We start from the raw sequence: 23,573 nt of genomic DNA, 5'->3' as shown, positions 1-23,573 counted from the left end.
ACATTACTATACTCCAAATATCCAAATCAATAAAATTTACTGGTGAAAATGAAAAATCTTTTATTTTATGGAAAAAACATAACGGACTTTTTGGCCAACCCAATACTTCCTTCTACAACTGCATTTATCCCACTGAAATGTATGTGCACATACATGCCTCTGCTAAGAGACTTGTAAATTCCTAGAAGGTTACCATTTATCTTCCTAATCCCAATCCCAGCACAGGGTTTGTTGACACGTGGCAGATTCCTCTTCGTCAACACCAAACATCGTTCTTAATAAAACCATCAATTTTTCACTGCCTGATATTCCACCTATTAGATATCTAAATAGAACACACATTCTTTCTTCCTATAATTAAAAGCACTACAACCTTGTACGAACTGTATAAATGCTTTCCCAACACCTAGCTAAAATCAATTTTAAAACAATAAACGGGAAATTTAATTGGGAACTACTGAAACTTATTGAACAGATATAGTAAAGAGGGCATCTCACTGGAGCCACGGTATCAAGAAAAGAACTATAGAATAGAGGAAAAGGGGACTGGAGGTAACAGTGAGGGCTAGCACGGACCAATCCAAACTCAGAAATATTGCACAGAACCAGTCCTGCACCAAGAAAAGTCAAGAAAATTCTTCTCCTCCAACTATTATACCAACTAGCTTCCTCCTTCCAGAACCATGAACTTAACTCTTAACATTATAGTCCAGTTAGGCTTTTCTAGCCTAACCTCTCAACTTTACTACATTAATAAACTCATTTCTATAAGAAAACATACTGGACTTCTATTCTAACCAACAAACTTAAAAATGAAATATGAAATGCAGTTGGGAACTACTCATATGTTAAGCTTTATTTATGACTCACAGAAAATTTTGCTTCTTTTTGCATCAAACTGGAACCATGGTGATCATAGAAAAAAATGACAATCAAAATATCCCTTGTTAATTTTTGTTTTAAAAAAACTACTGTAAGGTAAATAGTCAAAGTCTACAGTTTCTCAGTTTAAAATAGCAAAAATCTTTTGTGACACACTTCCTCTCTTTCTTTAATTGTACTTCTGGACAAAAAGTATCCATTTCTGTGTTACTCTCATAAGAGTTAAACAAATAACTAAAAATCATACAATGTAGAAAACCTTTTTAATTTTAATAAAGAAAAAAGCAAATGTGTTGCAGCAAAATTCAGAAATGCTAAAGTCTTGTGCTATTACCTTCTATTTCTTACTTTTCTTACTCATTAAATATATGTATCTATATAGAGACATATTTACATATAATAGAGGAGTACTAGTACAGGTCTGCATCCCTTATCCAAAATTCTGAAAAATCAACAGTTTTCATAACTTCCTTGGAGGGAAGATCAAAACTGATTTGAAAACAGATACACTCTGCCTCCTTGCACAACCAAAAAAAGGACAATAACAAATTTAAGAACAAAAAATAACCAGAACTTCCAGAAAATCTAACTGTAAGGAAGTCCGACAACCAAGGAGTTAAAGAAGAAACATTCATCCAGACCGGTAGGAGGGGCAAAGACGGGGCAGCTAGACAGGGGGCAGCCAGGCAGAGAAGACTGCAGCAAGGCTGGAGGAGGACCCAGAAGTCCCACATTTGCATGCAGATAAACCAGAAGGAACTGGGGAGCAAGACAGACCATGCAACCCAGGGTTCTGGCTTGGGGAAATAAAGCCTCAAACCTCTGACTGAAAACACCTGTGGCAGTGGAAGAAACTCCCAGCCTCACAGGAGAGACCCACCAGGTCCTAGAATGTACACAAATCCCCCATGTGGGAATCAGCACCAGAAGGGCCCAATTTGCTTCGGGGGAGGGCGGGTAAGTGACTGAAAGCCAGATGAGAGCAAGCTGTGGTGTTGTTCCCTCTTGGACACTCCCCACCCATCTGCAGCACCACACAGTGAAGTGGGTTGCCTCACCCTGGTGAATACCCAAGGCTCACACCCTTTCTTGTGTAACAGAAGCCAAAGAATTTATACGTACCACCCATGGACATGAACCAAGGGAGGGGTGAGGACATGGGTGCAAGGGGGTGTGCAAGGCGGAGGGGAATAAAAGGGAGAAAAAAATGGGACAACTGTAATAGCATAATCAATAAAATATTAAAAATAAATAAACTGATCCAAAAACATTTGGCAGGAATAAATGTGGGGCAGACTCATAGTCTCAGTGCTAACACACACCCACTGCTCCAGCCCCATGGGCTGCTCCTTGCAGCCAGGCATCCTGTGTCCTGTCTTTAATGGTTGTCACCACTATTGCCAGCAGTCCCTTACTCATGTAGGCACCTTGCACAGGAAGAAAACATGTATACACAGTATGTTATTATCTCAATGACTACTGCCCCCTCACTTAAAATGTACGTAATATGAAATTGTTAAAAACAGACTGGTCCCATTTTGGAATAAATATTCACACAGCAATAATATTAAGTCACAATATTGCGCCTATCATAGTCCTGGGAATGTCCATGTCTTCTACAACTTTTCACCATACAGGATATAAAGGCTATTTTAGCCCTGACTGGTGTGGCTCAGCTGGTTGGGTGTCGTCCTGCAAAGCAAAAGTGGATGGCGGGTTCAGTTCCAGTCTGGTTGTGGAGCACACAAGAGGCAACCAATCAATATTTCTCTCTTATATCCATGTTCCTCTCCCTCTCTTTGTCCCTTCCTCCCCCTCTCTAAAAACAAATAAATAAATCTTTTGTTTAAAGCTATTTTAGAACAAATATTTATCACATATACAATGTATTCATCTGGAGGACAACTAAGAAGAATATAATTCAGTCAGGCAGAATTACCCATTCATCTTCCTTAGGCCCCTTCACTGACAGCTTAGAAGAGGTGGCCCAGAAAGGAGAGTGGTTTTGTTGTTCCCAGTTAATGTTCACACACACTTTGTGGGCCCCAGTCCACTGTATTGTCCTCTGTTTACAGTACAACTGGTCAAGGGGCAAGGAGCCCAGGGTAAATTTGTAGTAGCACTGGGTGAATGGTCTAGCCTATCAATGTTGAGCAGAACAATTAACTACAAAAACCTCATTAAATAACAATAACACTGTTTTCCAATAATACTGTTGGGGAAGAGAATGGTTAATTTTTTTCTTTCCCCAAAGGCGAAAGAAAGCAGCAAGATCACTCTTTCTAACCAAGAGAGCCAAACAGGAACTTGTTTCTGACTATAACTCTTGTGTCCAAAGGAGGCAAGGGTAAGTCAGTTCACACATTAGAATAATCATCAGGAAAATTGTACAGAAATAGAGAACAATATTTATGATCCACTTCTGAACAGAAAATATAAAAGTGCGTGTGTATAACTGCAACTACCTAAAGACATGTACCGTGTTTTTCGGACTATAAGACGCAACTCCCCCTCAAATTTGGGAGGGAAACTGGGGTGCGTCTTGTAGTCCAAATGTAGCTTACCTAGCTCACTGCGGGGGGGGGGGGGGGGGGACACGACGACTGGGGAAGGGCCCCAGTAGAGCAGGGGTTTTTCCTGCTTTCCTCCTCTAAAACCTAAGTACGTTTTATGGTCCGGTGCATCGTATAGTCCGAAAAATATGGTATATACATAAACAACAACTAGAAAATAAACAAAATAGAAAGCAGCTATTTAAGTAATGTGATTATAGATGTCTTTGCTTTAAAAATAATTTAATGAAGGGTAAAGTGAGAGTGTTTTTCTAGTGAGGAGGAAAAAGCTCCCATTTCTGCACCAATCTCCAACCCCCCCCCCCCCCCCCACTTCATATTACTTCTTAATAGCTTATTCAGACAGCATGGCCAGGGTAGGAAATGGGGCTGGTACACTGCAGCAGAGAAGCAACTGAGGACCCTTCCACTCGGTTTCAAAGGGCCTTACCACCCACCACCAATTCCCCAGCAGAAACAAATGAATTACAGATACTCTGATAAGGGAAGAATAATTTTCACAGGGTTTTACAACCTTATTTGACGTCTTTGGCTAACATGTTAAGAAATAATCCATGCAACAGACCATGTATAAAAACACTGATAATTTTACCATTTTAAAAAAGCTTGAAATATTTTACCTTAAGTAACTTTTTATTCCAGTGATTTTTCAGAATGTTGAGAATTTTGTTTCTTTTGGAAATAGGGAGGAAAGTTAATTCTGATGAGTGCTATAGCATGAGCTTTTTTAGGCTACTGACTAATAAAGTCAGATTACAATTACAAAAAATAACACATTTTATGCACACACACGTACATAAACACATATGTGCATATATATTTGGGAGGGGGAGAGCTAAGAAAATCTGCTCTGAAAAACCATTGGTTCCACATAAACAGTAACTCATTCAAGAGGAAAGAGTCAACTGCTTTTCAACTCAAAACAGTTTTAAATTATATGATCCCTTAAAACATGGCTCTGCTTCATGCCTTGCAGGGAGAAGAAATTCCATCCCACAGTATCTAGGGTCACACCCTTGGGCTACTGGCACTAACAGCACCAGGCCCCTTTGGGGGTGACCTCCAGTTATTAGGTGAGTAGCCTCCAATCATATCCCAGCCTGCTTCACTGATAAATACAGACAGCCTGTGTGACTAAGGCCAGGAAATGAAGCAGTTTCACTTTTAAGTGCTTCCTTTTTTCTTAAAAAAGACAATATGGAGGAAAGCATTCTGAATGACACAACAGGATTTTTTTTTAATGACTTCAGATTCTTCACTGACAAATGAAAGGAGTCCAAACCTCACAACTTCCTTTCCTGTCGCAGTCCATGCCCTCAGACTGCTTAATATGCCATTTATCTTATATTGGAAAAAGCCAAAACAAACCAAAGAATAATAACAGTGCACTTAAAAAACAAAAATCAAGCACCAACACCCACCCCCCCCCAAAAAAAAACCTCAAATAAGTAAGTGTGGTAAGATCAAAGTCTAGCTAATTGCAGTACATGCTAATAAAAGACTGCTAATACAGATCACTGTTTCAATTAAAAATCAAATCAACTATTTACGAGAGAAGACCCAAAAAAAACCAGAATTATCTTCTGGCCAGCAGGCCCCTTGTTGTACAGGCTTCCCAGGCTGGGTGAGTGTTCTATGAAGCCATCTGCATCAGTGTACCAGCTTGCGCTGTTGTGAGAGGTCACTTCAGTGAATTTTTTTTGAAGACTCAACAAGTTTGCCCATTTCATAATGGGTAATTTACAAGCACACCGGCCCACACTGTGCTGAATGTTCGGCAGTTTCTCACCAAAAACAGCATGAACCGCCTGCCCAACCCTCTCTATTCACCTGATCTCACCTGGAGGGACTTTTTCTCCCTTTTGTTACCCCAGATGAAAAAAAGTCCTCAAAGGGAAATGTTTTGCCGATGTGGAAGAGATGAAACAGAACAAAACAAAAAACATCAGAAGCACTAAAAGGCATCAAATTTACAGTTCAAAAACTGTTCTGAGTATTGGAAAATAACATCTCAATAGGTGTACTGAATCAAAAGGAAATTACTTTGAAGGACACTGAAGTTTAAACATGTAAGAATAAGTACACAATTTTTTATAAATAAATTCCAGTTTTCTGGGGTCCTCCTCATATACATAAAAAGCATAAAAATCACCCTGGCTGGTATAGCTCAGTAGATTGAGTACGGGCTGCAAACCAAAGGGTCGCCAGTTGGATTCCCAGTCAGGGCACATGCCTCGGTTGCAGGCCAGGTCCCCATTGGGTACCACATGAGAAGCAACCACACACTGATGTTTCTCTCCTTTCTCCCTTTCTCTCCTTTCCCCTCTCTCTAAAAATAAATAAATAAAATATTTTTTTAAGTATAGAAACCTCTGACAACCCAAACGTTAAAAGATCTACTAGTCCAGAATATTTTTCCCAGTTCAGAGATACACATACATCTTCAATTAAGTGTTAAACAGAACAATTACAGGGGAAAAAAAAAAAAAAAAAACCATCAAATCTGCCCAAGAGAACCCATTCTAACTGGACCCCTAAACCCAACAGATGCTCAACAAAGGGCCTGTGTCTTTCCTTAATATCCAAGAGAGGAAATATGATATAAATAACTAAGAACTCACAAGGGGTTTACCAAGCAATCAGCCTGCAGGGATCAGTAAGTTCTCAGAGGCAGGAGGAGCACAGGGAAGCAAAAACAAGGTGAGAGATGATAGGGAGAGGTGGTTGGAAAGCTGCCCAAGAGGAAACTTGGTATTATTAACACAGACCATGAATTTTAAACTGGAGTTTACATTTGATGTGGAAGCAACAGGAAGCCACCAAAGGTTCTTAAGCAGGGAGTGACAATGTAAAAACTACAGTGGAAGTGGAAGATTATCAGATTCAGGGCTTTTGTTCAGGTTCAGGATTTTCCAAAATAACCAAGGAATGCTAGTTCTGAGAGATGCGTTTCTTAAAAAATAAGGTTATCAAGATCATAAAGACGTGGGAACACATGCCTTCCTGTACACCTCAACAGTTGTACAACACATGGTAAAATAGTAAAGGCGCTAAGAGTTCTTACAATTAAAAGCCTATTCAACTCCTAAAGTGAGACCAGTGGTTCCAAGCAGGTCTTCTGAAATTCAAGACATACATAGTCCCAAGCACCATTTTTATTGAGGTGCTTTTCATTGGGGATTGCTGTAGTATACTCCACAGTGGAGAATAGGGATTTAAGGAGTTTTAATTATCCAATGCAGTGGTTCTAATATAACAGGGCGCAGCCAAGAGGGGGGCCCCAAATAGGGATTTCTAATGGGGTCCAGCACTCATGGTGTCCAGGAAATATTAGAAAATATATATATATATATATATATATATAGGATGTCCCCACCCCTATAAGTCTGAGCTTGGGGGATGGGACACATGGAGCAGGGCCATTCAGAGCTGTTTTGTATAGCAACAGCTGTGCAGTTAACCTCTAGCATGGTCATTTAACATATCTATAACCTTTAACTGGTTTCATAAACATGTTAAATAGCTGTGGCCATGCTTTGGGCCAGGGGGATGGAAGTAACTTCCACCCAAGATATAACTGGGAGGCAACTCCCACTGGTCACAGTGCCTGCCCGTGAGAGCTTAGAGATGACTGGCTCCATGCCATGGGGCCATACCTGCCCAGACTTACTATGGCAGCCCAGTAAAGCTGGAAAAATACAGGAATGCTGGCAGGTGTAATTGATTGTAGGAGGAGTCAAAAATGGGGCTGCAGAGGAAGACTGGCGCTGGGATTTAAACCCAGGCATGGCAGCCATACCCAGGAGAGAACCACACAGCTTTGGCAGAGTGGGGACCCTGGGGCTTTGGCAAGAGGGAGAGTCACATGGCTTTAGGGTGCTCCCTTTTGCCATGTGGCTTAGGCAGCAGGAGAGACTTTGCCTGGAAGAAAAGGGGTGAAAGGGCTCTTGCCGGTGGGCCATGAGAAGGTGCCACATGGTTTTGGATTAACTGGAGATCATGGCAGCGACGCAGCTGATGGTGCTGGGAGCCTGAATCACAGACTTCTACTTCTTTTCCTGAGATACAGTACCCCAGACTAGGGCAAAGGAAGAAGGAAGGACTGTGTGCATCTGTGGGTATTCTAAAGGACTTTAGTATTTTAATGAAGATATTAAGTCACTACTCTTTAAGTCTATATAGCTTTTAAATAAATTAATTCCTTTCCTTTTCACCAATCTCTGGCATTGAGAGACGTTTCTCCCTGGTGGCGGGCAAGGCGAACCTAGTACGGTGGGGGGGGGGGACCCCCAGAGAGAAAGGGGGGTCCTTTCGGTAATAGTATATTGTTCACCACCCCTCCCAGGTCTGTTCTGTAACACTAATACTAGGTAGCCATATATTAGAAAACTTGTTAGAAACAGAAAACCCCATCCCAGAGTTACAGCCCAGCAGTCTGCCTCCAGGTAATTAAGATAAATGCCAAAATCTGAAAACTAGTATGCTAGATTTACAGGGTACTTTTTCGGTTACTATTGCTTCACAGTTCAAAACAATCTGAGCAATACCTGAAAGGCAATAAACAGAGGAAGGCCTAAGGGCTTTATCTCTAGAAAGAACAGATCAAAGGACGAACAGGGAAAACATCAAAAGTCCAAGTCACTACCCCCCACACAATCCTACCTTCCAAGATACCAATTAAAAATAATACAGGAACAGTAACAAAATCTTCTTTAAAAGTAAAAAAAGTAGTGGAAATGAAAGTGCCTAAAAATAGCCATCAGTTACTAGCTCTGAATTGAGACAGTTTCAATGAAGCTGTACACAAAGTGAAATAGGAGCCCATGGGGACCCAGATAGTGGAGGAACAGGATCTGAAATGGTTGGTAGGAGGCAAGCCAGTGCAAAGAAGCGAAAGAACACAAATGGCCTGCACCAAAAGTTAGAGCTCTGACACCAACGGGGCTGTGTTCTCTCTGACGGGCCCTGGGCAAGCTCAGAGCCTCAGGATTGTTGTCTATAAAACTAGTGTAACAGCAGCACAAAGGATTACTCAAGGACATATAAGCAGCCTACCACAGTGCCCGACCCTCAGGAGAAAATAAAATGCAGTTCCCATCCTACAAAGCTTCCACTAAGACCAACAAATTCGTATTGTATTGACATCAACACGGCAAGCCCAAGGCATGTTTACTTTTCCAATTATCTATTCAGTAACACAATGGAACAGAAGGAAAAACAAAAACCTCTAGCAGTAGGGAAGTGCTGCGGAAATAAGTAATTCTTTGTACTTGCACATCTTTATTTTTTTAAATATTTTATTGATTATGCTATTACAGTTGTCCTGGTTTTCCCCCACCTTACCACCCAACACCCAGCACCTCCCACTCCCTCAGGCAATCCCCCACCATTATTCAAATCCATGGGTCATGCAAGTAAGTTCTTTCGCTACTCCATTACCTATACTGTAGTCTACAACCCCATGGCTATTCTGTAACTGCCTATTGGTACTTCTTAATGCCCTCACTTTTTCACCTATTCCCCCACACCCACCTCCTATCTGGCAACCATCAAAACACTCTCCCAGTCCAAGATTCTGTACTGCTCTTGTTTGCGTAGTTTGTTTTTTAGATTCAACTGCTGATAGATTTGTATTTTTTGACATTGTATTGTTCATAGTTTTGATGTTTCTTTTTCTTAAATAATTCCCTTTAACATTTCATATAATACTATTTTGGTGATGATGAATTCCTTTTTTCTTGTCTGGGAAGCTCTTTATTTGCCCTGTTATTTTAAAGGATAGCTTTGCTGGATAGAGCAATCTTGGCTACAGGTACTTGCTTTTCATAACTGAGTATTTCTTGCCAACCCTTTCTAGCCTATAAAGTTTCCTTTGAGAAATCAGCTGACAGTCTTATGGGAACTCCTATGTAGGTAACTCTGATTTTTCTCTTGCTGCTTGTAAGGTTCTCTCTTTATCTTTAACCTTTAGCATTTTAAAATGATGTATCTTGGCGTGGGCCTCTTTGCATCCATCTCGCTGGGTACTCTCTGTGCTTCCTGGACTTACATGTCTATTGCCCTCACCAGGTTAGGGAAGTTTTCTTTCATTATTTTTTCTAATAGATTTCCAATTTCTTGCTCTTTCTCTTCTCCTTCTGGCACCCCTATGATGCAAATGTTGCACACTGTGAACTTGTTCCAGAGGTGGCTTATACCATCCTCACTTTTTATTGGATTCTGTTTTCTTCTTGTTGTTCTGTTTTTTGCTTCCTTAGGTTCCATATCATTGATTTGATTCTCCTCTCTATCCACTCGACTGTTGTTTCCCTACAAATTGTTCTTCATTTCAATTAGTGTTTAATTCATTTCTGACTAGATCTTTTTTATGCTGCTGAGGTCCTCACTAAGTTCCTTGAGCATCCTTGTAACTGTCACAAGTAGGCACAGGTAACCATGTTCTTGGTGATTGGAACAAAGAATTGAACCAAACACAGAGTTTATAGCAGAGAACATTGGAGCAAACCAACTCCAAGCAGAGACTGACCTCATGGGCTGGAGGGATTCTATTCTTATAGGGTGGATCCTTCCAGGCTAGTTTTGGTGGACTTTTACTGCATATGTACAAGTAATTATATTACTTTAAAGCTACTGCGCATGTGGTCTCCCATGATTTTCTGATTGGCCAACAGAGGAGAGGTCACACAATGTTACGAATGGAGCCCCCCTTCTCCTGGGGTCCTCTGTACTAGGTTCACCTTGCTCACTGCCAGGGAATTGTAGCTCTCCATGTCAGAGATTGGTGAAAAGGAAAGGAATTATTTATTCAAAAGTTATACAGACTTAAGAGTAGTGACTTAATGTCTTCATTAAAATCCCAAAGTCCCTTAAAACACCCACAAACACACAGAGTCCTTCCTTTCCCCCTTTGCCCGGTCTGGGGTACCGTATCTCAGGAAAAGAAATAGAAGTCCGTGGCTCAGGTAGCCCCTGGCTCTTCCCAGTAACCTCTGCTCGGCTGGCAGAACTCCCTCGGTTCCCAGCACCATCAGCTGTGTCGCCGGGATCTCCCGTTCTTAATCCAAAACCACATGGCACCTTCTCATGGCCCACTTGCAAGAGTCCTTTCACCCCTTTCCTTCCCACAGCATCTTTCCTGCATTCTTCCGAATTGCTAAAGAGAGAGCTCCGCATTGCTGCTACATCCTGCTTTCTGGCTTCCTAAGCTGCATGGCAAAGGAAGACCCACAGCCCCGTGATTCTCCCCTGCCAAAGCCACGTGGTTCTTCTTGTCATGGCTGTCACACCTGGGTTTAAATCCCAGTGCCACTCTTCCTCTGCAGCCCCATTTCCCACTCATCCCACAATCAGTTACCCCTGCCAGCATTCTTATATTCTTCCAGTTTTACTGGGCTGCCATAGTAAGTCTGGGCAGGCGTGGCCCTGGGGTGTGAAGCCAATCATCTCCAAGCTCTCACGCAGGTGCTGTAACCAGGGGGAGTTGCCTCCCAACTGTATCTTGGGTGGAAGTTACTTCCATCCCCCTGGCTCAAAGCATGGCCACATCTATTTAACGTATCTATGAAACCAGTTAAAGGTTATAGATATGTTAAATGACCATTCTAGAGGTTATCTGCAAAACTATTGCTATTCAAAACAACTCTCAATGGCCCTGCCCCATGTGTCCCAACCCCAGTTCAGACTTGTGGGAGTAAGGACATCCCGTATTTTTAATATTTCCTGGACACCATGAGTTCTGGACCCCATTACATATCCTTCTTTTGGGGTCCCCCCGGCTGTACCCTCTTATATAATCAGTGTTTTCAACTCTGCATATGCTAGATTGCTTATCTCCATTTCATTTAGCTCTTTTTCTGGAGTTCGGATCTATTCTTTCATTTGGGCCATGTTTCTTTGTCTCATTTTATCAGCCTCTCTGTGTTTGTTTCTACGTATTAGGTATGTCTGGTAGTGTGTCCTAATGTAGTAGGTGTCCTATAGGGTCCAGCGGCACAGCCTCCCCCATCACCCAAGCTGGGTACTCGAGGTGTGCCCTTCATGTGGGCTGAGTACACCCTCCTCTTAATAGTTGAGCCTTGGTTGCTGTTGGCAGATCAATGGGAGGGATTTGCCCAGGCCAGTCAGCTGCAAGGATTGGCTGTGACCACTTACCACCAACCTCCACCCTCTGGAGAATCAGCTGTGGAGAGGCAGAGTGGTGGTGCTCTGAAGTGGTCTGTAGCTATCCACTGGGTATACTGGCCCTGGGGTTTCCCAGGTGGTGCAGGCCCAGGTCAGCCCCCACCTGTGCTTTGCACGGGGACATACTGCCTGAGCTACAAAGCAATCTGAGCCCTGGCTGGTGTGGCTCAGTGGATTGAGCACCAGCCTGTGAACCAAAGGGTCACCAGTTCAATTCCCAGTCAGGGCACATGCCGGGGTTGCGGGCCAGGTCCCCAGTGGGGGGCGTATGAGAAGCAACCACACATTGATGATTCTCTCCCTCTCTCCCTCCCTTCCCTTCTCTCTAGAAATAAAATCTGTTTACAAAAAAAGAAAGACCAAAAATAAATAAATAAATTACGCAATCTGAGATGGGTGCTACCTGTGCTTGGCTTAGAAATTCCCAGGCAAAGCCAAGCTGTGAATCTAGGCCAGCTTCTGCTAGTGCCTGGCTTTGGGCTCACTGAGGCCTGTTCTTGCTAGTTTGATAGGATTTAGAAACTTGGGAAACAAGAGCCAAGACCAGTTATTCCTATGAAAAAGCAGCAGGGGTGGGCCCATAAGTTGGGTGGGGCAGAGTCTCTGCGGATCTCCAAAGTGAGTCAAACAGTGTTGGCCAGGCTGACTGAGTCTCAGATATGGCACCAGCTTACAGGCTGTATGAGGAGGGTTTTAGAAAAGGGACAATGGCCTCTGTTCACCTCAACGCCAGATACTTCAGTTTCTCCCTGTAAGCCACTGGTGCCCCTCAAGCTGTCACCCTGGCGCTAGAGCTCACAGGGAGTGAGTGTGAGTAGGTGAGTCCTTGAATGGGTTCTTTAAGAGAATCTGCTTGGAACTCCAGAAGTTTATTCCACTGACTCAATCCCTGCTGTTTTTTGCAGCCAGAAGTCTGTGGGGACTTACCTTCGTGGCACTAGAACCCTGGGCTAGGGGCCTGGTGTGGTGCTGGGCCTGCTCACTCCCAAAATACACTTCCCGAATTTTTACCACCACACTGGGTGAGAGACCAGCCTGTTCCATGTCTACACCCCTCCTACCAGCCTGAGTGGATATGGTTTCTTTAAATCCCATAGTTGTTACTCAATTTCTGATGGTTCTGAATGATGGCTGTTCTGTTTTAGCTGTAATTTTGACATGGTTGTGCAAGGAGGCAAGCAATTTCTGACTATGCTGCCATCTTGACTGTAAGTCTCTATTTTTTTAAATTACCTCTCAAGAAATATTTCATACAATGAAAAGTGCATGAACACAACAAAGGAACTTTCAAACAACATCTTTCTCTTCAACATGTTCTCAGTTCATCTGGAGTTCAGGTAGCAATTTAACAACCTTGAATTAACCACAAGTGAAAATGATTTTACAGTTCTACAAAACTCTGCCTAAAATAGCTGCTGGCTAATCCCAGATTCTGGATTACTTTTCATTTTCACTCAGCAGTTTGTTACTGTAAGTTTCTACCCCCCAAAAAGTATTTTGTACTTAAGTCAGAAATCATTTTAAGGCAGTCTCCCAAAGAACAGCTTTCCCTGTTTCTATTTGCTCCCTTGAGTCATTCATCCACAGTTGTCACATATGTAAGGAACAACACTGTGCAGTGACCAAGCTTGCGCTCTGCACTGAGCACGCCACCCTTTTCCATTCCTCAGTCCACTATCTTCTGACGAGTGACAAACTGGATCTGCCACACAGGCTCCTGAACCCACCCTGGAAAGCTATTCAACATCTGCTGTGCACCTGTGCGCCTGAGTGCTGTGCAGACACTCAATACTGGACCATGGCCTGAGCCCCGAATACATCAATCAACTTAAGCAAATGTTTCTCCAAAGAGGGCTCTCTAAATTGGTTCTGTGCCTGCAAGATCTTGGGGCCAGTAAACAAGACAAAATGTAGAAAAGCAGGTTCTCAGTTCAAGTGAGGGAGATGGAGGTCAATGACTACTAGAGATATGGAAAAACAAGCATATGTTTATATTTCTGTACACTTACAGAAAGAAAAAAGAAGGCACAATCACAGAAGAAGGGAACAATGCAGCCCAAACAATCCTGACATTGGAATTCAAATTCTATTCATTCCATTCATTCATCTATAAGTTGAAGGACAGTGACTTCCAGGTAGAGCGCACACTGAGCATGGGCTTCTATTTTGATTAATTCTGAAATCTCTGTGTACAAAGAAGGGAGAGAAGACCAACAGCAATGAAATTCCAGAAGCTGGAAAGTGGATGGTAGGAAAATGGAGAGGAGAAAACAAATGCTAAAAGACAAGTGGGAAAAGCAGAGAGAGAATCAACTTCACTTGCATTGGCAATCCCAGGAACGTGAGCACAGGAACCTCTGGAAGGAGAGTACCTACAGTGAGGAGGAGTTAAAGAAGTGATCTGATACTCCAACTGCTTTCCCCACCCTTCAAAGCCAGGCAACTGCTTCATGCCTTCCCTATCAAAAAAACAACTGACAGCATATTCCCTGGAAAGGAAACTGAGGGCTTCCGGCACATAATGAAGCTACATAAGACACTGTGCCCACACTCAGTCCTTTCACTCCCTCCAGCACTCAAGTGGGCATGAGGCCTCAGGCCAGAGAAGGGGCATCAGCCTGAGGGGTATATAAAGTGTGAACAAGGATGACCAGTCCAGATGGGAGCAGATCAGAAGACCTCAGGCAAGGCTTCCTCAGGAAGGAGAAATGCATAAAAAGATGAAAGAGCCCTGGTTGGTGTAGCTCAGTGGAATGAGCACAGGCCTGCAAATCAAAGGGTCACCAGTTCAATTCCCAGTCTTAAGGGCACATGCCTGGGTTGCAGGCCAGGTCCCCAGTAGGAGGCGCACGAGAGGCAACCACATATTGATGTTTCTCTCCCTCTCTCTCTTCCTTTCCCTCTTTAAAAATAAATAAAATCTTTTTTAAAAAAGAAACCGACATAAGCCATTCCTCAACTATCCTGTCCAGCAAGAGCACCTGACATCAGTATGATTTAAAAAAGCCCCTTTCAAGAGCTTAGATTTGTAACCATCTTAGTAGTCCCCCACTCTTACATATCAGTGGACATCTGAAGGTGGCTCTACCACAACAATAGAGACCAAAACCAGCCAAAGAGGGCGGGGGGGGGGGGGGGGGGGGGGAATCTATTGGGAGAAAAAAATACAGGAATTAATTAATATACTCAGGGAGATTAAGAACAGATATTTCAACCGCAAGAAGAACAGAACACTGTAACAAAGAAACATTCAGAGAACCAAAAAGAGCTCTTAAAATTTACAAAACAAGAGCAGAAATGAAATGCTCATTAGAAGAAAAAGTTGAGACAATCACTAAAGCCAAGGAAAAAAGAGAGACAGAGAGATTAGGTTTAAAGGGGTAAGAGTATTTGAAGACCAGTCCAGAAGGTCCAACACCCAAAAAATAAGAGTTTAAGAGAGAACAAAGAAAATGGAAGGGAAGGCAAATCCAAGAAATAATTCAACAAAAAAGACCTGTGTTGACCACTTAAAGGGACCTAACAAAGTACCTATCACAAAAAAATAAAAGTAGACTCCCATATAAAGATGTTGAGGACAGTGAGGGAGGTTATGTGAATGCAGGAGACAAGAAAAATTCGGATTCTACAAAACTGGTGTGGCATTGCAACTGGAAGCTGAAACAGTGAGGAAGTGATTTCAAAATTCAAGGAAAATAATTTCCACCCTATGACTCTATTACATACCAAAATATCAATGGAAGGGAAATATAAAGAAAATTTCAGCCCTGGCTGGTGTGGCTCAGTGGACTTAGTGCCAGCCTGCAAACTGAAAGGTTGCCAGTCAGGACACATGGCTTGGGTTGTGGGCCAGGTCCCCAGTTGGGGGAGTGAGAGAGGCAACTAAGAGGCAACCGATCCATGTATCTCTCACGTATTGATGTTTCTCTACCTCTCTTTCTCCTTCCCTCCCCCTCTCTCTAGAATAAATAAAATCTTTAAAAAAGAAAAAGAAAATTTCAGGTATTCAAAGCCTCAAAAACCTGTCTCCCATGTACTCCATTTGCAGGAAGACAATGCAAGTAGTTCCACTGACACAATGATGTAAACCAAGAAAGATGACAGGAGACAGAAAACAGGACATCCCACAGAGATCAGCATGAGGAAACTGGAGGACAAAAACAGAGGAAGCCAGCAGTGCACCAAGTATGGAAGATCACCAGTCCATACCAAGAAGATCCAAAGGCTCACAGGGAAGCCTTCTGCAGAAAGGTGACAATGATAGCCTGTCTGCTCTTCCTGCACTTCCCAAGAGATGGTTTCCACAACTGGTGCAAGTTGGGAGTTGAATAAGTACTGCTACAGACTGCATCTTTGTGTCCCTCCTCAAAAGTTGGATGTTGAAACCTAACCCCCAATGTTAGGAGGTGGGGCATTTGGGAGGTTATTAGGTCATGAGAATGGAGCCCTGAGGATTGGAAATCATGCTCTTATAAATGAGACAGACCCCAGAGAGTTCCTTGCCCCTCCTGCCATGTGAGGACACAGCAAAAATACACTTTCAATGAATCAGAGTTCTCACCAGACACTGAAGCACCTTGATCTTAGACTTCCCAGCCTCCAGAACTGTGAGAAATATATATTGTTTAAGCAACCCAATCCATGCTATTTTGTTAAAGCAGCCCAAACTAAGTACATTACCAAAAATCAACTTCCAAAAAATGATTTGAAAAGTAATCCTGGTTTACTAACAGCTGGGCTGTGAATACTGTTTACATCGTTACATTACTTGTTCAGCTGATCTAACCAAAGTTACAATGTAACTAACTGCATTGGGGAGGGAAAGGGGAGGTAACATAAGAGTAAACGAGTCAAGAAGTAAATCCTCATCTTCAGAAATAATGCCTGAAACTAGGGAAAAAAGTAGCTCCAATTTTTAAATGTTCTTTATAAACAAAGGAATATCAACAACAATCAGCTAAGAGATGAAAGAAAGGGGCTTGCCTTTCAGGAGGAAAGGGAGACAACAGACAAGTAACTGCTATCTTTCCAAACAAACCTTATGAAACCATTTGATTCTTTAAAACATATGTATAATTTCTTTAATAAGATCTAAATTAAAAATCCTAAATAATTAAGCATTTATAAAAGGATTTGGGTCTATATGGTCCTTTCAAATCTTAAGGCAGAAAAGTCTTTTTAAAAACAGACTGAAAATAATAGGAAGATAAACACCAGGTACATATTTGACAAGCATTAGCATAAAACTTAAAAAGTTCTCACAATTTACTCAGATACCAATAGGATGCTGAACAGATAGGATTCCTTTTGCTGACCAAGAATCCTCACGAGAACATAATGAAAGGTACCTAAAGTCAAGGCTGTGCTTGTGGCTGTTCGGGGGTGTACACATAGAGTACCTTTGTAATCCACAATTTGGGATGTTTTATACTTTGTAGCAATCAAAGGTACATCTTGTTTTGTTTTCTCTAACCTCAGCCCTGGAAACCAGAGAGCCAAATTTTAGATTAGGAAACTCCATGTTCACCCCCAGGAGCCAGGTGTTATGATAGCCATGTTTTTATTTTTCCCAAACTATTTGGTATTAAGAGTTTTAAATGCATTGCAATGCAAAAACATGAATTATGGGAAATGACAGATCCAATGACAGTGGTTGACTCTAAGCAGCAAGAGAGGGCTATCAGAGAGCAACTTCTATTTCCTGTACTCCTGCCACAAGATTCCATTAATGATAACAACGCTCAGCTACCACAGGAAAAAAACCACAGAAGGGTCGGTTGGGTGTGGTGCATTTCCTGCAGGTCCATTTCCAAGCCAGCAACTCTGAATCACTGGGAGAAATCACTCAAGTAGAGGGTGAAGTGGCATGTTTCTCAAGAGATCATCAGACTCCTCCAATAGAAAGTAGCAGCAACTAGAGACTCATTTCTTCAGTAAACCACTCACACTACATCCTGAACCAAGGTCTTAGAAAAATACTGTTCAACTGAAAAGCAGTGTCAACCTGCATCAAATAAGTAAGCTCAGCTGCACATACTAGAGCCACAGCTCAAAAATGAGTACAAAAAAATTACAAAAAGAAACAAGAATACAATGACAATGGCTGCCACTTACCCCTAACTACTCTGCTGGAATTGTGCTACATTAGCTGCCTAGAAAAATCTAATCTGACCAGTTTCTACTTGAAGCTGAATTGGTTCTATGTGAAATACTATCAACAATGTTCCAAGTTATATTTTTAATTTTAATTTTTAAAATTCTTCTGACAACTCTCATCCCCAAAATACACTCATAAGCAAAACAAATTTTTAATACTGTTAAGCTTTGAAGACATAGGAAAAGAGGAATGTGAAATAGCAAAATATGTATTAAAAAAAAACTTAAGCAACTATTAAGTTTTGGAAAAAATGTGCCTTTATTTTCCTTAATACTCCAGCATAAAACAGCAAAAAGGGTCGAAAGAAGGGGGATGGGAAAGAATAAATAAAAAAACTATAAAATGTTCATCGAGAGTTCAAATGACCAAGGTTTAAGTGAACCTTGTGAAAAGGTCCACCCGGGCTATCCTACTGACACTGGGACCTCCAGCCACTGTCTTCCCTGCTCCTACTCTCACTTTCCTGAGGTTCCTCTCTCACCTAAAGTGTTACCACTACCCTCCAAAGGGGCACCCAGCACTTCCCAAAATCCAACTCCTTCCACTTTCTACTGAGGAAGCATGGTTCCTAAAGTATAGGACATTCAACAATGCTACCAAACTATAGCTGGGAACACAGGCCCCCTTCCCTGGGCCTGTGCTGCCCCTCCCCACCCCAGGTCTAAGAGCCAGCTTTTCAACCACACACCTCTACTCTCTGTGCACCTCAGTTATTCATTTGAATCAGCCCTCACTAAGCTGCTGATTTCCTGAGGACAGGACCAAAGGAGTTTATCACCTGTACCTCCCACGGCGGCTGACACCACACTCCACAAATGTGTTGCATGAATGCGGGCTCCCCATCCACTCCAAAGTTCTAAGACACCAGGCCACGTTCTACAGTTCAACATCTCCCTCAAGGTGCTTTAGAACCTAAATCTCACCAACACCCTAGATATCCACACTCTTTAATAGGCCAGCCTTTTCCATGAGTGTAGATGGCAACAGGCTGAACATGGGGAGGCCTCTTCCATGGAAACAGGAAAAAAAAAAAAAACCTATGGAAATGTGACACTAAGGGGGGGGGGGGAAAGGACAGGAGCACTTAAGCCACAATTAAATCCAGCTGTCCTTCTGTTTACCTGCATTTCCCAGATTTTGCAAAACACACAGGTTTCCCCAGGGTAAGCAAGAACACTTGAGAGAAGTTCCCAATGCATTCAATCTGGCCATTAAATACTGTATTTTTCGGACTATGAGATGCACTCCCCCCCCCAAATTTGGGAGGAAAATGGGGGTGCGTCTTATAATCCGAATATAGCTTACATTTACATTGGTGAAATATTATGTTATTTGTTATTAAATATTTTACTACATTTTTTGCTTCAAAACTTTTTTTCCTATTTTCCTCCTCTAAAACCTAGGTGCGTCTTATGGTCCGAAAAATACGGTAAATGTCTTTGCTCTCTCCCCACGCAAAGGGGCATTCTCAGGCAAAGGTTTCTCCAAGCAGCTAAAAAAGTGGAAGGATGATGCAAACCATTAGAAACTTTCAATTTTCTAGCTATTCCTGTAAAGTGTCTATACTTTCAAATACGAAAATATCTTAAATTTATGGCATTCTCAAAACATGCGAACTGATCTCAGGCCCTACTACACATGTGACATAGCTAATCAGTGTCTTTCAAACTTAGATCAAAACCACTCAGGTATGAAATCAATTCGGCGTTATGACCAGCTTTTTTAAAAAAATAAAATACATCACACAACTACTTCACCAAGTAATAATGATTAGGACTGTCTTCTTAAAGTTTTGTTTCAGGTCTTGATGTAAAATATACTTCTTATGTGGGTCACAGTCCAGAAAAGTTTAAAGTGACTGATAAAACTGTAGTAAAAATAAGCCAAAATCTATTTTTTTAATTACAACTATGCAAACTATAAGCTGATCAGTGCATCTGCCTCCAACTGAAGTTTGATTTTCTTTTAATCTTGAGTGAAATGCCACCATGTTCAATGAAGAACAAGGTATAGTTAAATCCACAAATTAACCTAATTTTTTCTTCTCTATTTGTAGTTACTACATTCAGTTCATGATTTCTATTTTTTCCCCTTTGTTAATATGAAACTGGGGTGTAAGAGGTAAAAAAGGGAAAAGCTTTTGGGCAATTTTCATTAAACATTTATTGAAAATGATGTTATTCGGATTTGCAGTCATTAACTACCTAGAGCCTGGCACATTCAATAACAACTGCTGATTGACTAAATAAAACATCAATCCCACATTTCTAATTTCTTAAGCAAACCCAAGTTGGGATGAATTAAACATTATTTTATGTAAAACTAATAAAAAAGCAGTAATACAGCGTGGTGCGGAGTATGCTCTTGAAGGTAGGAAAACATCTGGTTTTCAAGTCACAAATTTGCCACATAACAGTACCACACCTTGGTCAGTTCAATTAGACTGTTGGTTTGCACATCTAGAAAACAGCATGCTTTGAGTGGTACCAGTAAGAATCAAGAGACATAAAAATGATTTGCAAGACAGTGAAAAATGATGTTTATACTAAAATGTTGTTTCTTTCAGGTTTATTAGGACAGGGCACAGAAGGGTTAATGCTTCTGTTTTATCCCAGACAGCAGTCAAAGGCAGGTGTGCCTTTAACTTAATCCTCAACAACTCTAAGGAAAGCCTCCCTGGACAGCAGCAGCTGCTACTTCAAAGAAAATAAATGTGGTTGGGTTTGTTTTTTTTTTTGGGGGGGGGGGGTTGGACAGTGGGGGCAATAAAGGAATGTTCTTCCCCAAATGGTACACTAAAAACAATTATACAGTTTGTAGGTGTACAATACTAATATAGTATCACAGACCGTCAAAAGTCACCTTCGCACCCCTGAAACTGTAACAGCTGCAAATTTGGTTGTTTCAACCAAGTAAAAACTTTATCAGCTGTTATACTGAGAAAGCAAAATAAAAATTGTTCCCTTGTACCATTATCTAGGAAATACACTATATTTGGTAGGCAAAATTATTAAAAGAAATTCATGTTTCCCCAAGATTTAAAAGTGTTGGTCCACACTCTTAAAGTAAAAAGTGAGGACAAAAAAAGTAGAGACTAGAAACCACCTGGTAATCATCTGATTCTGACATCAGGGCACCAGCTAGTGGGGCTTTAAGTACCTTTTCAAACTGATTCTCCTTCCACCAAGGCCTCAATGAACTCTAAGGAGTTATTTGTGCTAGACTGCAACCTAACACAGCATAAAAGTCAGTCTAAAGGAAGTACTGAGTAAAAGTTTGGGGTTTTTTCTTTTTTCTTTAATCATTACAAGAGTGCCTTCTTGCTCTCCTGGTCAGAAATAATTTTCACCCAGTTCACACTGTCTTCCAATTCAAACCAAACCAAAGCAAAAACTTTTAAGAAATACCAAGAAACTACATCTGATTTTTACCTAGCCGTCAGCAGAAGCTTAGGTTTTAAATGCCTGTTCAGTTTTAAAACTACTTAGATGAGATCCAAGGGCAGTTTTTCTTTAAGCACACTCTTAAGAGACTAACTGCTACTCCATGCAGGAGTTTAAAAAAAAAAAAAAAACGTGGACTAAAGTTCTGACATTATGTTACTATTTTTCTATTTCAAACCTGTACAATGAAATCGTTTTCTTTTTATAGTTTAAAAAATAGAGATAATGATCTGTGTCAGATGAGGGGAACAGATTCCTGGCTTTTAAGAGGCCAGCCGTGTTCCTCTCAGCCCTCAAAAGCGAGGGAAAAGAAAATGAGCCGGTTGATGTAAGATAAACAATCCAATTGGATACGGTGGTTGTTTTCTTAGGCTCACTCGTTTAGCTACACTGGGAGAGTAAAACTTTAAAGACAAACCCAAACTGCATCTTAAGATTTTAATCTTAATCATTTGCCACCATTGATGCGCTTACAAACATTACAAACTAGCCAAGAACGGTGGTTTTATTTTTCAAAGGAAGAAAAACAGTCCCAAATGAAGAAAAACTTTAATGCATTCATATAAATTTGAGATTCAACTTCTCCCCACCCTCCAAAAAAGTCACTGGTAGGCCAAGATTCCACCAAGTATCAACCAAGAGGTTTACTGGGAAGAAACTCATCTGGATCCAATCAAGTCTCAAAGTAAAAAAGCCCAGTGTCCGGGGATCCCGCGGGTCAGTCTCGGCTCCAAGTGCAAGTTGTCCGAATGATGCCTTGTTCCAGATATAAAGGCTCGCACTTTCCCCTCCGTCTGCACCAAAAGGAAGCGCGCGGAACTAACACGCGGAAAGTGGGGCTAGCAGTTACACCTTCCTTCATCCTACCCAGCCTACTCCGCCCCGCCCGGCTCCGGACGAGTGCCGGCGCGCACCCGGCTCCCCTCCCGCCTATTAACTTCACCGCCCGCTCGCCAGGAGGACAAGGGCCTCCACCACCCCACCCCCGCACTCAGGGCCCAGAGATCGCGCAGGGGCCTCCAAGGGCATTTCCCCACATCACTTCTCCCTCGCGGCTGGGGCTGGGGCCAGGGCGGGCGCTGGGCCTGCAGCTCAGAGGCACTGGGGGAAGAGGGTAGCGGCGGGGGCGAGGCGGCCGGCACCCCCCTTCCTCCCTTGATCACCGCGACTCCAGGCCAGCAAAAGGCCGCCCGCAGGCCGCGGCCTCAGGCGCCGGCTGCCCCCAACCCCAGGCCCAAGAGCCGGTCGCCGCGCCGGGTAGGGATGCCCTAGGGGGCTGGGAGCGAGGCGCGCGAGGCCGGGGCAACCCTGAGAGGGGCATCTTGGGGGGGTGGGCGTGTTTACACCACCAAGTTCCCCGCTTCCGCCCCGGCCTGCGCATCCCTCCCTCCCACTCCTCGGCTGCCCGGCTCCTGCCTACCTGCATGCCGGGCAGGCCCGACTGCACCGGAGAGTGAGCCATGGCGGTCCAGACGGCCACTTCCTGAGACGGGACGGCCGGGCTGCGCCAATTTACGCTGTCGACGAGGCCCGCGAGCCACGCGCAGCCCTTGCGCAGCGGGGGTAGCCGGCCAAGCTGGAGTCCAGCTTCCGCACAGCCGGCCGGAGCCTGAAGCCACCCCAGCCCTCGCGGGTCCTGGGCCAAACGGTGCCTCAGCGGCAAGTGGTGGACGGCGTCTCCATGCACAGCGCCAAGGAGTGCCTGGGAGGGGCGCGGGGTCGCCGCCGCTACAACTGGGGCTGGTAGGAGGCCGGCGGCCTGGAGCCGGAGTGGGAGCACACTGACGGCGGAGCCCGATAGCGCCGAACGCGTCCCGCCTGGGCCGGGCCTCCGCGCGCGCCTCCGCCGCCAGGCCGGGGACCCCGCCCCGCGCTTCCGGGAGGGGGAGGAGGCTCAAGGCCTCGCGGCGCCGTAGGCCGCGTCCGCCCTAAACCCTCTGCGCTGCTCCCTGCCGGGTGGAGGGGAATCTGCGAGTAGCTAGCAAGCTGCCCCTCGTCCCCAGTTGGCGGAGCGGGGAGGAGGCAGGCTGTTGGGTGCGAGGAGTGGGCCTCAGCTGGGTGCCCTCCCTACGTGGAGAAGTGGGTACCCGCCCCCCTCCCCCGGCCGGGGTCCGTTTGGGAGCTTAGGAAGTCTGGTGAGGGGAAAGCGGTTACCACCAAATCTTTACCATCTTCCCCCTCTCCTCCAAGCAAGCGCACGCTTCCCTATCTACTCGCCGGGAAACGGGGTCTGGGCGACCTCCCCGAGGGCAGTTTGGGGTCGGGAGACGGGGAGGAAGATTGCCCAGCGGGGCCTCAGGCAAGGACCGGTTCAGAACTACCTGGGCGGAGCTTCTC

General features: G+C 43.4%; 1 protein-coding gene across 2 annotated transcripts in view; it reads right to left on the bottom strand.

Annotated features, from left to right (window-relative positions):
* The window catches only part of STK24 (serine/threonine kinase 24), a 134,067-nt gene extending 110,749 nt beyond the window's left edge, over positions 1-23,318 (bottom strand). The window contains exon 1 of one of the 2 annotated variants that reach the window (XM_024578918.4): positions 22,657-23,318. In XM_024578918.4, coding sequence (XP_024434686.1) covers positions 22,657-22,698 — 42 coding nt within the window. In that variant the 5' untranslated portion in view covers positions 22,699-23,318. The remainder of the gene's footprint in view (positions 1-22,656) is intronic. The other variant, XM_024578917.4, reaches the window with a different exon arrangement.
* Positions 23,319-23,573: the final 255 nt, after the last annotated feature.

This window comes from Desmodus rotundus, chromosome 13 (genome assembly GCF_022682495.2).
Source record: "Desmodus rotundus isolate HL8 chromosome 13, HLdesRot8A.1, whole genome shotgun sequence".
Classification (NCBI taxonomy): Eukaryota; Metazoa; Chordata; class Mammalia; order Chiroptera; family Phyllostomidae; genus Desmodus; species Desmodus rotundus.
The sequence above is the reverse complement of the archived record's forward strand: the minus strand, read 5'-3'. Positions and strand labels throughout refer to the sequence as shown.